Below are 17,075 nucleotides of genomic sequence, written 5' to 3' on the forward strand. Positions count from 1 at the left end.
CTGGAACCAGCTTCCAAGAGAAGTGGTGCTGGCTCCTACCCTGGGGGTGTTTAAGAGGAGGCTAGATGAACATTTGACCCCAGTATTCTTTCCTGCCATGGCAGGGGGTCAGACTAGATGATCTGCTCAGGTCCCTTCCGACCCTAGAAACTATGAAACTATAAACAAATAGCTCCATTCACCAAAGTACAAGCAAAGCTCACCGAGATCAACAGCAGCAGGGTTAGGACCATGTGTTCTATTTAATGATAGCATCTACAATCAGTAGCATAACTAAGGTGGAGTGACCAGGGCAGCAGCCCCAGACACCGAATTTGCTGGGGGGTGGGGGGAATAGGAAATGGAATAACAGCTGCCATCAAAGCCACACCAGCAACTGGAAGTTACCCCTGCCCCAAGCACCCAGCTATACCTGTATCTATAATGTTTCCCCAAATTCTCTCTAGGCAAATATTAGGCCTGCATGCTACCAGAACAGCAGTTAGAATTCTCTGTAATTTCACGTGCAGGACCCTGACTCTGTATTATGGTCCAACAATGTGGATCCTGTATGTGAATAGATTCCCACGGACTTCAATAGGATTATGAACAGATGTAGAAGTCCATTCTAGCTGCATCTAAATTATTCACCCTGGCCTTGTTTTACTTTCTTAACTGATATATTCAATGAGAATTTCTATATATACACACCTATATCAAAAGAGAATCTTACAAATAAGTAATGTTTTCATACCACTTTCATACTATAGCTATAACCCTTCCCTCAAATCTTTCTACACCCCCCCCCCCACACACCCACCCCTATTTCTTTTCAATGTTAAAAAATTCTTCAAAAATAAAGGAATTTTTCTTCTATTTATAAAAATGTTTTTTCCAATATTCATTAAACTAACTCCTGTAATTTAAAACTGAAACTAAAATTGTTTTTTTTACATTTTATAAACTCACTTTGCTCCTTTTGCTCAGATTTTCCTAAATCGTAGCAGTAGGAAGTAAAATTGAAAATACATTGAGGAAATGAGGGCATTTTAAAAAAGTAATAGCATAGGAAGTAATAGGAGTGAAAGCAAGGCTTACTACTAAGTCTAAAAAGCCTCTTGAGTAGCTCGCATCTGAGTGGTCTTGACATTAAAAAATTAGGAAGAAAGCACAAAACACCTTAAAAATAGCTTATAAGAAGATGCCTATTCTGCATCTTTAGAGCCACCTACTCAAGGGGAAAATATCTAAACAAGTCCCAGCTTTGTTGCTAAGCAGGCCACTGCTGCAGTACAAACCATCCTACAGATAAAAACATCATATGGTAACAGAACACATAAGTAAAACTTGCCAGTCCACCACCACTCAGTCAGCATTCCTGAACAATGGCCATTCATAATTCATGAACATTTTAAAGGTCATTTTAAAAGCACTGTTGAGCTCTACAAAAACAAAAGGAAAACTTATCTGGAGAATCAAAATAAAAAACCAAACCCCAAAAATCCAATCCTTATCTGACCTTTCCATTGAATCTAAAAACATGAATCTTACTGGAAACATTATGAGCATCCAAGTTTACAGCTGTAACAGGCAGGCTGGCAGGGAACATAGGGAATCTAAAAATTAACACGTTGATTCAGGATGATTATATAGCCTTGAATTGGTGGCTGTTCTCCTGACTTCCCAATTAGAGAGATAAATGGTCCACTCTGACAACTGCAATGCTCCCATTATCTGTTTTCACTCAACTGTCACATTAACTCCCTCCAAGGATCTTCAAATACCTTCCAAAGGAGGGTATTAGCATCTACATTTTACAGCTGGGGTAAACTGAAGTATAAATAAATGGAATATAGTGAGCAGTTATCAGGATATACCTCGGTCTTGTAATTCCCACTGCCCTTCTTTCCTTCTTCTGACATCACAAAGATCTCTAAATAATCATTCTAGGCATCAACATTAAAAGCTATTTTTTTTTAAACACACCAGAGACAGTTATTGGCCACTGGAACCTAGTGTGCTCTGGGCCAATACAAATATAATGATAATTCAGTAGTACTATGTTCCCTGACATATGGCCTTATTCCATTAAGGGCAACTTCATATCCTGTTCAAGTCAACTGGAGTTTTGCCATTGTTTTCAATTAAGTAAGGACTCAGTCCTTAAGGGCAATGGGAGCTAGTCTGCTACACTTCCTCACAGCTTGTGTCTTCCTCATAACACTGAATTTCAAATCGTGTCTTGCAAATAGAGAAAACACAGATACAAATTTAGAGAAAGGCAAGTAGCACAGATGCATGTAACTGTAGAAAAATCAGGAAAGAACTTGGAATTGTTTTTATCTCTCTTCCCAGACGTTGTAAATCTGGAGATTACCAACGGATCTTTCAAGGTGCAAGGTTCATAAACGTCTATAAGGAATGACAAAACCTGTCAGCATAGTCAGTGAATAGATGACTTCGGGCTGGATGCCACATCTTTCTTTCACTGGGTCTTAAAAGACATTGGACTGGACAGCATTCAAACTTCTAAGTATTCAGATTGGAAATTCAGCTTTAAGTCTCTTGATGTAGGCTACTGAGGAATAGTGATTTGAAGAAAATGAAACCTCTAAGATTCAGTACCACTTTCTGAGAATTTCCACTTGTCACATTTTAATTTAATCCATTCACCGGATTTCTTGGACACATCCATCAGTATGCATAAGACAGACAGACAGGTAGCCTGTAATTAACAGTGTGGCAGTAAACCTAACTGCTTAAAAAAACAACCTGGGATATCCTTTCTTTCCTCTACAGCCTAGAGAAAGATAGGTCTTTTAGTCCTTGTAGCTAAACTATCTCTGTAAGTGTTTCCTTATCTTCAGGGGCTTCGCTGAACCTTCTTCGTCATAGCAGTGCTTCTTATGAACTAGAAGGCAAGAAGTATGTGCATCATAGAACAGACTCAGCATAATAGACTTGGTGACTAATCCTGAGAATACTTGCCCTGTGAAAAATTCACTATACAGAAAAATCTCCTTCTTTCCTTTGGTTACAACTGACAGTATTGGGATAGAATCCAGAGAACTGGGGTTCAGATCTGTCTCTTAATTCTTTCTTAGTCTTACATTGTAAGCAATATGGAGCAGCAACACTTCAGAAGTGGTTCTGTAACTCAGGAAAACACAAACCTTCCCAAAAGCCCTGATGTACTCTACTAATGCACATCAGATTTCTGATGTGCTCTATCAGCTGACAGAGTGAAGAGGGAAGAGTGGCCCTGCCTCCTCCATATCTCTTAAGCATGGCTTGCACTGAATGAGCAGTCGTTGCATTCCCAAGAGTATAGACCTTGCAGCTGTTACTGTCGCCTGGTTCCTGTTTATGGTACACCATCAAGACCTAGACATTTGGTATGCACGCTCATGTGAAAAGCAAACTGACACTGGCCAACTGTAGTCTCTCCACTTCTGCCTGTGCTTCTAAAAAGGGAGATCTCTAATCAAGCTTCAAACTTGATGTCACTTTGAGATGAACTAGAGAAATTCACACCATTGCTGGTACCATCATCGTCAGCAATCCCTCAATTCAAGGATGATCATTCTCTACAACAACTCACAGATGGGGCTTAAGGCAACTCAAGAGTCCCATCCTCGAGCTACAGATATCTCCACAGAAGTTGTATGTCTTTCCGTAAGAGAGAGGAGGTTCTGTAAGCTAGCATTTCTTTTTTTTCTTCCTCTGCTCTTTCATCTCTGCTTCAAGGAAAAGATGTTTTTACCTCAAAGGGAGCTGCTACTTGGTTGAGGTTGCAGAGCCACTGGAATTGGATGGCAGTCAGCTCCTCCCTACTCTTGATGTCAGCATCTGTTTTCTTGAGGTATACCACCTTCAGTGTGTCCATCTAGCATTTCCTCTGGTTGCTGTGAGATCTTGGGCTGCAACCAAGCTGGGAGTAGAGCACTTGTTTCGGAAGTTGAGTCAGGCACCTGCACACAATGTCCAGTTCAGCTAACTTGGTGCTTGAGGATCACTAACTCAATGCTGGTAACACTCGTTTCAGCAAGGATGTTGGGTTGTATGGTGATCTTCCCATTTGATGTGGAGGATTTCCAGAGGCATTGTTGGTAATAGCTCTCCAGGCTCTTGAGATGACACTAGGTTACCCATGTTTCACATCTGTGGAAGAGGGTGGGGATGCTGTGTAGACCTGGATCTTGGTGTCTTTCTGGAGACTGTGATGAATACAGACATTCTGAAGCCATTTCCCAAAGAAGGTACTTGCGGTTCCAGATCCTGTGCTGGATCTCTTCATCAACGTTCACTCTGAGAGAGGTGGCTATCAAGGTAGAGGAAGTGCTCGACTACCTCCAGTCTCTTTCCCTTGATGGTAATTTGGGAAGGGGAAGGGGGGGGGGGGTGTTACATTTATGGCCCAGAGCAGGCTGACAGAAAAAACTTTAGTCTTTTCAATGTTGAAAGAGAGGCCCAAAGTTCAGCAAGCTTCTCCAAAAGATCCAGCATGGTCTAGAGGTTTTCCTCAGTGTGCACGAAGGTGGTGTAGTTGTCAGTGTACTGAAGACCAAGGATGGTTGTTTTGAGTATTTGGGTCTTCAAGCAAAAAAGTGACCCAGATTAAGAAGTCTTCCATCCATTCAGGGCTCCCTCCATCTATTCAATGTCAATTCTGGAAGGAAGCTGGTCTTTAATGAGAACGAACCAGGATGACTGTCCAAAAATGGAGAACAGGGTTAGGGCAATGATGCATCCTTGCCTGACCCCAGTTCAGGTGAAATGGATCTGTTTCCACTACACTACAAAGAAAAGTCAGAGTCATCTGGTCATGGAACAAGCCGAAGAGCTTCATGATTGATGGAATCAAAGACTTTAGTAAGGTCAATGGAGGCCATATACAAGTGTTCATGTTATTCTGGACACCTTTCTTGGACTTGGTGGACCACAAAGATCATGTCTATTGCCCCATAGGATGGTCTGAAACCATACTGCAATTCCACCAGAACTTCCTCATCAAGAGGTAGAAGACAGCTCAGGAGGATGCGGGCAAGGAATTTTCCTGCTGTGGAAAGGAGATCAATAGATACACTTCACTAGTTCCTACACACAGACTCATCCTATTTCTTGAAGATAGTCGTGATGCTGGGAATCTTGAGGTCCCCAGGGATCTCTCTGTTGTTCCAAATCTAAAACGTTTAAGGGCTACCAGTGATACATGAAAGAACTCAATAATACTCTAATTAATTCCACAAGTTACAGGCAAGATTATTTCCAACTTTAAATTTTGCCATCAGTGAAAAAGCTATAACTATGCTTGGGAATTGCTATGAAATCTAGAGAAAAATGTTGTTTTTTTTAAGGAAGTCTAATAATAATAATTATTAAAAAAAAAACCCTGCTTAATAAATGCCACACTAAAGACAATCCAGTGCATTCCTATTCAATCAACATTTCTTACTTTCTGGTAAATCCTCTTATCAAATCCAGGCAGACAAACTATACACACAGACAATCAGTCACAGGTGTGGCAGTTTATACAGTAGTGCTAAGCCCCTCCAGACTCTTTCTGACAAAGTTTAATGACAGTTTAGGGCTGGTGTTGCTTTCTTCTTCTACATGCACTACGATCAAAGAGGAAATGAAGACAAAGACAGAATCTTCAGGTAGTAAAACAGTGGAAAGGATTAACTTTACATGAATATATCTGCTTTTTGGATTGTTCAATATACATCAGATGGACATTCAAGACCTGATCCTGTGACCTAATAAAAGGTCTACCCTTCCATTATGTGCACATCAAGGAGATCTTCCTCCCATGGACTGAGGCTCTTATACACCAGAGTGATGTGACAACACCTACCTCCTGGCAATCCTGAAGAAACTTTTGAAGATCTCTGTTGTCTTTCAATCTCATCAGAAGCTCACTGGCTGCTTCACGATTCTTCCTATGTCTGTTTAATGAAAATAAAATACAAAAAACCCTGAAATACATGCTGTATGCTAAACTACAGTTTTATTGTTTTTGTGGCCTCTAGGACAGTATTTCTCAACCCACAGGCCACGACCCAAAAGCAGATCGCAAGAATATATGAAAGGACCGTGCAAATAAACTTTAAAAATAGGTTCTCCTTTACAGGAGAAAAACCATGGTAAATCGTGGCTTCTCCCTTCCAGACTGTCAGAGTTCCAGCCTGCAAGGGGCTGCTTGGAACCCCATGGCCCCCCTTTTCTCCCACACACCCACCCCTTGCCCCACACACTGAGGGGCTAGGCCCTGGGGGGCAAGGGGCTGCAGGTTGGGAGTGAGGGGCACTGGGTTGGGACTGGCCATCATTGTTTACAAATGAGTCCTGGTACAAAAAAAGATGAGAAACACTGCTTTAGGATACCTGCCTTGAGTACCGATATGTTGACAGCTGCTTTTTACTGCTCTTCCAGTGGAAGATATTAGGTCTTAAATGTGGTTGTTAGATAATATGCTTATTTAAACTCCTTATGCATCTTTTGATCTATTTTGGATTAGGTTAAAAACAAAGTCAATGGAGTATCACAGGTGCATCTCAGTACAGATTTCGGTCCATTATTTTTACCACCATACGAAAGTCAAGACTTCGTAACAAGAAAACTCAAAGAAAAACCTCATAAGGATTCAGGTCACATATTACTCAACCAGAACTAAACACACAGCTGCATCCTTGCATACATTTTCACTTTCAACTAAGCATTAATAAACCTGCCTTTAGTAGACCAGGCTGTAGGAGTGTCAAATATTGTGTTTACAAATTATACCAGGTGACCACACTTACATCGTCTTGTAAACCAAAGTTTTCTGTATCTAGAAATACTATTTACTGGAACAAAACTCAGTGTGGAAGACAGACATGTTACTTAGAGGGAAGAATTTCTGCAGGTCCTATCTTTCATTAGGTCAACTGTATGGCTGGGATACAATTAGACAAAGCTGGAACCTGATGAAAAATGCCTTGCATTCGAAAGTTTATCTAACTTTATCCCAATCATGCAACTGGTTCAATAAAAGGTATCATTCACAAAAATTCTTGTCTCTTGGATAATTCCAGGACCACTGGCTACAACATCACTCCAACACTACCAAAGATTACTTTGCCCTGCTGTATGGGTTAACTTCCCTTGGAATGTGTTCAGGGGCCTAAAGATTGTGGTAACTGATGCGGTTTTCACACCATCACCATATCAAGAACCTAATCTCAGCCACATAATACTGCTTCTGTTCATATGGCTACAAGACCATTTGCACTGGTTCCTCAGGCATTTCTGAAGAGATTTGGGGTAAAGCAGAAATCTGTTGCATTTGTTTTCCAGATCCATCTATTATACTTTCACTTCTGAGAAGGGGGTAAGTTAAATGGAAGTGAATTTATTAAATGCGACTGGCAGAAGTTGGAGTACAGGTCTTAATTAGCCACTGGGTGCATCTACACATGCACTTTACTGCAGAGTTAACCAATTAACACTACAGCAAAGCATCACCATCTACACATGTACCCGTGTATTTGGGCTAGGAATGTAAATATAATTTAAAAATGTATTTATTTAATGTCCTCTAATTATATCAGTTAAATGATTAACCAATAACACAGCCGCTCTAACAGCTGCTGCTGGGAGCTGGTCCCAGTTCTGGGAGACCTTTGACTGGGGGCAGGGGTGGAAGGAGGCAAGCCCAGCCAGACAACACAGCCCACATGAAGCCCTGTGCTAGGAAAGAGGGAGCAGCTATGAACTGAGCAGCTAACTGTTTAACTGATGAGTCATTAGGCTGCTCCTAATGCTTTCCTCTTAGGCACCCGCCTATGGGTGCTAGTCCCCCTTACACTCCCCTTCCCTCTCGTTCCTCCCTCCTGCTGCCTTCTGATTCCTGCTGGGGCTTCCCGGGTAGCTTCCCTTCCCCCGCTACATTGCAACAGCCCCTGCTAAAGGATAATTGGTAAGCTAACTGGTCATCATTACACTTACTGGTTAAACAATTATTTAACCTCTCACATCCCTGATTAGGGTGTAGTTATTTAATTAACTCTCCCATAGGATAATATTGCCTGGGACAAGTACTATCCTATGGTGGAGTAATTTAGGCTGCCTTAACCCATGTGTAGATGGCGACTGAGGGTGCTACAGTGCAGGGCTTACATGCTGGTTAGCTCTGCACTACAGCACCCTTGTGCCCCTGCCAGCCCCTCCACCACCTGACACCATGGCCTGGAGCCCAGGGCTCACCCCACAAGCCTGCTGCTAGCCCAGGGATGCTCTGTCCCAGTTCTCACTTCTGTATACATGTATCCACTGCCCCTGGGAACTGCTGACTCCAGTGCAAACTGTCCCAGAGTTTATTGCTCCATGTAGATGGACCCACAGAGTAGAATTTGTTCATATTTTATTGTACATGATCCTTGAGTAAAAGGATTGGCATCCTTTTTTAGAACATTAAAAAGGAAGAAATTAGAAAACAATTTTATAGAGGGTGGTCCCAGTGCATGCTGCCAGTACTACAATTGAGCAGAAATCCCTGGAGGAAATATAATGAAGAACTGCTCCAAAGAAAAACTCAAAAGCTTTCTGCAGATTGCAAGCCACACAGTTACAATGGCTGGGCCAGCTTCCCAGTTCTTCTGGGACAAAACACAAATACAGCAAGTCCGCAAGATTTAGGGAGAGGACATGAAGGGAGAGGTCTGTAGCACACTGGAGTATTTATCCCTCTCCACAAAGGAACCAGACGTGAAATACATTCTTGAAATGACGCATGACTTTCAAAAAAGGCACTCTAATTCTATAAATAGAGGCTGTCTGAAGGGTAAGAGATGGGGCAAGGTTTACAACACCTAGGTGAATCATATAGAAATTCCACTTATCATTACATAAGTGCTTTATTTCTCTAATAACATAAAAAGCCTCTGCTCTTTATGCTGTAAGTAAAGGTGCTTCCAAGAGTGGCAAAGTGCCTTCGATTCCTATGGGTTTAAGGGTGCTTTGTGTCTTTCAAGATGTCCTCAGCACCTCACAGTTCAGAGCCTTGATAAAGGCACAATCTGGTAAGATTCTGTTAACTCTTCACACTCTGGCTTAGTCTGCAGAGGAAGAAAAAAAGAAGGGATAATTGCTCCTCTCAATTATACCAACATAATAACTTCAGTGAAGGACATGGATGCTGCCGAGATGTAAATAAGGAGTGTGCTGTACTCAAGTAACGTATGATTGAAGGACAGGCTCATTTTCTGAGGTATTTAAGATGGGTGCTGGAGTCAAATCCTTCTTGATACCTGGCTTTGGAAACTTCTTCCACAAGTACTGTTCTTTCTTCCGCAAAGAAGGATGACACTCCTGACTTCAATACTAAATGGGAAGTCCCTTCTCTTCACTCTGGCATGACAGATTTGAAACGACTTTGTAATAACTTATGAATGCTGAAATGCTGGCTTCAATACTAGAATGTTTACTGTTTGAATATATCCAGTTAACTGATCCAAAATGCGTCCAGAAAAACAGGCAGGAAGGAGAAGCACGTTTCTAGACAACACCCCTCAGCAAGCACGCTATAGTGAGTTAAGTGACAACACCAAACTCACTGGATCCGAGGAGTCTGGCTCCAACTCTGCTGAGCCTACAGGCTTTATTTTGAACAAATAGCAAAAAAACACAGAGGAACAAAAGAATGAAGAGAAGTTTAAAGAGCACAGCGAGAACGAGAAGGCAGTGGGGAAGGTAGTAACTGCTTGGAGGAAGCAAGCTGAGGCAGGACTTTGCTGTGGGCTGTCTGGAGAGTAAGGCCTGCCTAAGTTACATCACAAGACAGTAGGAATTTAGGTAAGATAAATGTGTGGGAATTGTTTTAAATTCCTTCTGACGCCAAATGTTTTGTTCCTACCATTAAACTAACCTGTATTCTGCTTTTAAGAAGGTTGACTGATCACAAGCTCCCAGAGGGAGCTTGAATGCAGCCAATATTGGATGGTGCCAGTGGCTGATACCTGAGGTACTGTAGCCTTATCTAGGATTGAAAGAGCTGCAAAATGACACCAGGAGACTGATAAATGCATACAGCCTGACATTCATAGGTGCATCCAGAGGTAACACAGGTGCAGGTAGCCTTCTAACTGTGATGCCCAGTTCTCCAATAGTATTAAAGATGTTGGAACACAAGAAGAAGATCTATGACAACTTTCTGATTTTGTGAGGGCAAGGGGAGAAAGCCTCACAATTCTTTATGGCCCTTACGTATGTATGGTGCTAGACACAATGGGGACAAGGGTGGCATACCAGGACAGATATGTTTCTCACTTTATGAAACATTTCTGCCACTCAGACTGATAAATGCTGAGATTTTTACTCACTGAAATTTTGTGAAGGAATTTCAACATTTGCACCTTTCAAAGCATCTGCTCTTCAATCATTAATTCTTTGAAAGACTCATATAAATGTCTAACATGCTTGTTCAAAAACTTAAAACTGTATTTATTTTGCACTGCTCTAGCGCTTAAAACGCTATCAAAAATAGGACCCCAGTGAAACAAGCAAAGACTCATGTAATGAAAACACAGAGGATGAAAATAGAAATGGGGTAAATCCCTACATGTGCATGAATGAAATTAACTCTGGAGGGTTGGTTATTTTCTCCAAATGCTTGGATATGTTAGGGCATCAGTGAACTCTCATGGTTCAAAGACCTGAAAGAATTACTGTGGGCTAACTGCTAACCTGTGGGCTTTACAAAGCATCAGCAGGAACAGAAAGTCTTAGATACCAGTAAAGCAAAACTGTTGAAGAAAAGGAAACGCAACTGCCTGCTGAGATACAAATCAGTATGACTCTAACGGCCCCAGTTTGTTCTTGCTCATTTAGGTTCTTTCAAGGAAAGAATTGTGCCTCCATGAGAAATACTTAGAATAGGATGAGCATTGCTGAAACAATCATAGCAGAAATTACTCAGGCTCCTTCTCTTGTAGAAGCTTGCATGAGCATAAAGTCTGGCAAAAATAGAGCCATTGTGTCCTAGGTCAGGCCAGCTGGTGTTTTGACTTGGAAACTTGGAACTTCCCTTGGTAGAGAATAGCTATAGTGAAAAAACTTTTTATGCCAGCTGGTAGGAGCTCTGCACAAGAAGTCAAAACAGGGACTGTGTGCATGCGTGAGAGAAATGGGACCCAACCTCGGCCCTCCCATCATCCAGCACACCCAGAACTATGCACGGAGGTGTGCAGTTTCCTCACCCCACACTGTAAGACAGTGGGCAGAGGCCTCTGCCCACTGACCTTAGAGAAACAGCTGCAATAAGCCTCCAGGAACTAGAAGCAGCCGACACAGGAGCATTCCAACAGTCACAGAACTCCCTATAGCAGTGGTTCTCAACTTTTTTAGATTCAAGGCACCCCTCAGAAATGGCAACTCTTAGTTTTTGTTTGTTGACTACAGAAAATAAAGTCATTCTTCTATTGCAAAGAACTCAGATCACAATAGGTCAGAATGTTTTTAACACTCTGGATTCCTATTTGAAAACTCTGGTTTATCTTATCTTGTGAATCATGTTTATAGGCCTTAAAATGCTAACAAATTGCAACACCCTGGAGCACTCTTGAAAGGATTTTCAAGGTACTACAGGATGTCACAAAACCCTGATTGAGAATAACTGCTCTATGGTTGTATTACAACTACTCAGCTCTCTGCTGACTCATGGTTTACTCCACCTCTCTACCCCTCCTTCTCCTAACTGCTTCCTTCCATTGAGACTATCCATTCATAAATAAACCCACAAATTTTTGCAAGTTTTTAGTTGGTCTAATAAAAGGTATCATCTCTGAACCAAGAGTTTTACATTTCACAGTAATTTGTGGCATGTCATCCCACTGTTCGCTCTGGTTGTTATACGCCCCCTTTCTCCCTCCCTGTGCCTGTCTTCTACATACAAACTCTCGATTCTTTGGAGTAGAGACCATCTACTGAGCCAATGGACAATGCACTCCCATTTTTAGTTAGGGTAATAAACATAATTAATAATAAGAACAAGAGCAGTAACAGTTACAAAGAAGTCACTTGCTTCTCCTCAACAGCTACTCAGAAGTGGCATAGATTTGTACTTGTTTGTTCAGGTTCTTCAGACCCAGTTGGAGTCTGTTTGGGAGACAGTACTTTGTAAGCCTGAGGCCTTCATTAATACCATTCCTATTATACCCCACAATCTTAGCCTTTGTTCTTGAGGGCCATCACCTCTGGGACTTAATAGCTATACACAGATTTCCTGAACAGCAGAATACTAGATGGTTTTTGCAGTGTTTCACATAAATAAGCTTTGCAATTTAAGGAAGTGTGTGGACAAAAGTCCGATAAAAATAGAGCTTTTTAGGGCTTGCTTACACATTCCAAGCATGAACACCTACACCACATGTCATGGAATCAGGAGGAGCCAAGAGGCCATCTACGGTGACAGGGAACAATATGAATAATGAAGATGAGTTCCTTTGCAAGAAACAGCCACCTGAATTAAAGATCTGAGGCTTGAGACCTCTTTATATATGGAAATAGGAGGCCTGGAATAGCTGTACTGCAGCTGTCTACTGATATGTTAAGGACTGCTGAAAATATCATTATGCCCCTGTCCGCAACTTCTGGTTGTTGTGGAGGGGGTAAGGAGAGGCTGGCTCATCAGAACACAAAGTCCTGCCTTCACAAATGGAAGGTAAGGAAAAGGATAAGGTGAAGAATAGAGAAGGTCAGAAGGTTTGGGGTTACCTGGTTTGTTTGCTTGGGGTAACTGGGAAGACAGAACTGAATAAGTCGTTTTTCAAGTGCTAACACATCTAGGGCTTTCACTGTAAACAGCATATTAAAATGAGTTTAAAAGACCAGATGATCTCTTACAACAGGAAATTTAAGTGAGAATCAAGCCAGAAGATGCTACCACAAGCAGATACAGGAAGCTTGCCCTATGTTTCCAAACACCGCTTTTTATTTTCCTCGTTTTATTGAAGACTCTGCGAGTGAAAGTAAGTCTCACCTCAGGGGAGTAAAGATTTGGGGGCCACTGACTGCCAGGACCTTTTAGGATTCCATCATTGTGTTGGTATGCAATGCACTATCCCACTGGCCCATAACATATCCCACTCTTCTCTAACATATTTGGTGCTAGAAATAAATAAGCAGAAAATATGGAAGCCAGGTGGCTACACTGCTAGAGGCTTTATCCTTGCAACTGTTTAGGTCTAGGCAGACTAAGAATGAAGTCTACATTGAGTATGACACAGTAAGCACTTCATTCTGGTGTTGATTAAGGAGGCAAATTTGGCAGTGGTATCGTTAAGTAATGTTAATGCCTCACTTAACCATACACAGAGCCTTCTAGGAAAGTAGACAGTGATATCCGTGTCATGCTGTACTCACAGGCCTTTCTAGTGGCCATCACACCACATATTTGAGTTCAGGCTCAGGGCTGGAAAGGCAGGGAGCCCTGAAAAGTCAGCACACTCAGAACCTGGGAGGATGATACACCTGGATGACTTTCATGTGACCCTATCTTCCTGGAACATCACTGCAGGATCAAATGGGAGCTATATCCACTCCACTATGGTCAGAGAGAAGATCACAGGAACATAAGACATTGGACAGCAAAGGTCATAAAAGGAAGAGGCCAAAGACTCCCAAGATTCTCTAGCAATAGGAATATTCTGATTTACTCTGAGCTACATTACAGAGCCCCGGTAGGACATAACTGAAGCAGAACACACACAGATTATAAGGGGGTTTTCTTGAACTTGACAGGGGAGAATGGTAAACAACTAATTGGCATTTCCCAGAGCAGAGTTTCTCAAACTGCGGTCTGCAAGCTCCATTCAAGTGGTCTGCAAAAAGGTGACCTACGGCTAAAGCTGGCAAACATTACACCCAACTTCCCAGAACTTTGCTCAAAAAAACAGGCACATCCATTGTATTAGAAAGGTAAGACTACTGATATTAAAATATGAGTTGTATGCTTTTTAAAAAAAAATGTTTGAGAACCACTGTCCTAGAGCATTTCAGTTTGCTTCTTCCCTGAAGAGTAGAGCAACTGGCTGGCTTGGAGCTTCTCAGCTTTGAAGTAGAGATGTATGTAGTCAGGGCAAATAATATTTGGCATAAAATTTGTGTGCAAGTTAAGTATGGTTATTACTGTGCTTTGAGCTCTAAGGATGGCAAGCACTACATAAAAGCTAATTATTTTTAAACTATGGCAAAGACTGGTTTCACCCCATCAAAACTAATATTCGGGCTTTAAAAAGGGGAAAGTTCTTAAAAATCAGTAGCTGCTGTACCACTTAGAAAGAAAAAGAAAAATCCTTATCTGAGAGAGTAAAAGATACTGTACCAATGTTTTCTAATCTGACTGCAGAAGGGCCAGGGATCATTTTGTTATACCTTGGAAAACATGCTTAAAGTTATGGAGCTCACTATTTAATGAATCCAGATGATGGCAGAGGACATGTTTGATTAAATCAACCCAATTCCTTTTTGAAGAATTCTGATTTATTTTTTTCATAGGACAAAGAAAACACATTGTTCGGTATCTATTAACATGTCACTTTGCTTTGACCTTTTGATAAGAAACCATGAAACAAAAAGGACTCCAGTCTCTTGTCAGCTATGTCAATGCTACACTGGTGTAAGTCTGCTGATTTCAGTGGAGTATTTATATACACTGTTATCAAGTGAAAAAAAAAGCAGCCCCAGTTTCCACTATACTTCTGCTTGCTTCATTACTCTGAGAAGCTAGAATTTTCTGTATCTAAATACTAATCCAGTGGACACCAGCACTTTGTACTAGGAAATCTTCACCATGCAAAAGATAATGGCAAACTCAAGAAAGAAGGAGCAGGATGGGAGATTCAGTGCAAAACAGTTCCTAGAAGACTGAGCAAAGCTCACCTGTCATCGATAGAGTCCACCTTCTCTTGGATCTTGTCAGAGTTAATGTTCCCATCGCTAACTAGTCTCCTGCCAGTTTCTACAACTGCATTGATCTTTTCCTCATTGGCATCCATCGTGGTCATAAAATCCTCCTGCTTTTTAATAGCAGCTTCTGCTCCTTCCAAGGTGGTGGGCATTTCAGTATGTGCCAAAACATACTCCTTTTTTGTTACAAAGATAAATGAAGGACAAAGAAAAGTTTTGCAGGTATAATAGTCGTGTTCCCCTCCTCTCCCCCATCCCTTTATTGTTAGTCCCTCGCTCGGGCGCTTTGTACTTCCATATCAGCTTTGTCATCTTTTTTCTGGATTCCCCATCCAAAACATCTACTAATAAAAATCAATCTGTTCTGACAGCATTTCCGCAGACACAAATTAGATAGTGCCCCCCGCAAAATTATTGGAGACAAATTTGATTAAAGACTATTTTTGTGAAAAACATACTTATTTTCAACTCACCTGCAATACTCTCCTTAATGAGGCAGCTACAATAAACTGTGTTGAGTTTGGGTAAAAGAATGCAGCCATTGTGCACTTACCTGGTTATTGAGAAATGCTTCTGCTTGCTTGGTATCTCTGAGAAAGAGTTGGTAGGCATGGGATTGTGAGAGGAGACTTTGCCTATTCTCCCACATTTTGTGAAGCTCATTCCATCCTGTGTCCAAAGCCTGCAGACGTTGGCGTAAGAACATATACTGTGCATCAGTCTGCCCTTGTGTTACCATCTCACCCATGTCCCTCATTTTCTGGTAGTCTTCTTCATAATTGTTAATCTCATTCTTAATATTCTCATGCTGAGTGAGGAGCTTTTCGGCCTCGGCCAATGTGTTTGGCATATCTTCTGAGGCAATCGCAGTCTGGGTTCTGGACAGCCAGGACTGGAAGTCATCCAAGTCACGCAAGAACTGCTGCAGTTTGCTTGCCTCTCCAAGGGACTCTTCACGGTTCTTCAGGGTGGTTTTCATTTCTTCCCACACATCACTGATCTCCGCAAGCCTTGACAGGATGGCCTGGGCCTGGTCAGGATGCTCAGATTCCAGCTTTTCTGCCTCTTTTTGCAGGTCACTTAGCTTAGCCTCAATAGCTACCAAATCACGTTCCATACCCGTCAACTTCCTCTGAAGAGCCATTACACCAGCCAGATCATTGCCCAGGTCTTGTGTGGATTCAATTACTTTGGTTTTTTCCCTAATCCAGGATTTGGTTTCATTACATTCCAGATGGTAGTTCTGGATACTTAGAGCAGAGATAAGAGCATCCTTCTTTCTGTCTACCAGTTCTCGGAACTGGCTCCACCTAAAATGAAAGAGGAAAGGAAAGCAGGGCCTCAGAAACTGAGGCTCTTATATACTTATGGCAAGCTGAATGGGTGCCTATATACGAGTACAGAGCCTGCTGCAATGCACTGTAATTATAGTGAGTTGTAGCATGGTAATTACTGTGCTCCAGCAACCTCCTGCATCTCATTGAGCTTTGATTCAAGCATCCTCACTGCTATTTTGAAGTGTGGCCCACTGATGCACAAGACACTGAGGTGCTTTAATTAGAGCAGCTCTTAGAGCCACTCTAACTAAAGCTCCCCTCCTCTCCCCCCTCCCAAGCACATGTGAGAAAGTGCCCAATGTCACTATTTTTTCCATGAGAAAATTGCTGAAATAGGCCTGCTGAGCCCTTAAAAAAAACTGTTTTGTCCTGGTGCTTTTTATTACACAAGTAGTTTTTGCTCACATATTTCTGTCGCTACAGGGTGTGTCAGAAAACAGTACATATCAACAGACTAACTACAAACATTTCTGTGTTTCCCAGGATCAGGTATTTCCTGTAGGTCTCCTACAGATCTGGATTTGCTGCATGGTTTCAAAGTATACCTGTGTGAACACTAAGAATCCAATTAGCAGGTGTGTATGATATACTGTACCATCTTATTTTCACAAAACATATGGTATGGTAACTCTCCAGCTGTTAAAGATTTGTAAGTACTAGACTAAGGCTGGATTCAAAGTCTACTGAAGCCAATGGGAAAAACTCTGGCTTTTGATCAGACAGTAAGGAGAGGAAGATGCTTTTTCTAACTTCTCAGGTCATCTCCTTGACTCGGAACTAACTACTCCAGTTAACACTAGATGAAAATCAGGC

General features: G+C 41.7%; 1 protein-coding gene across 2 annotated transcripts in view; it reads right to left on the reverse strand.

The window, feature by feature from the left end:
* The window catches only part of SPTBN1 (spectrin beta, non-erythrocytic 1), a 135,820-nt gene that overhangs the window by 40,928 nt on the left and 77,817 nt on the right, over positions 1-17,075 (reverse strand). For both annotated transcript variants that reach the window (XM_019549292.1, XM_019549294.1), the window contains exons 15-17: positions 15,479-16,235; positions 14,899-15,101; positions 5,837-5,927 (exon numbers count right to left, since the gene is read on the reverse strand). In XM_019549292.1, coding sequence (XP_019404837.1) covers positions 5,837-5,927; positions 14,899-15,101; positions 15,479-16,235 — 1,051 coding nt within the window. The remainder of the gene's footprint in view (positions 1-5,836; positions 5,928-14,898; positions 15,102-15,478; positions 16,236-17,075) is intronic.

Source organism: Crocodylus porosus, unplaced genomic scaffold, assembly GCF_001723895.1.
Source record: "Crocodylus porosus isolate Cpor-Errol unplaced genomic scaffold, CroPor_comp1, whole genome shotgun sequence".
NCBI lineage: Eukaryota > Metazoa > Chordata > Crocodylia > Crocodylidae > Crocodylus > Crocodylus porosus.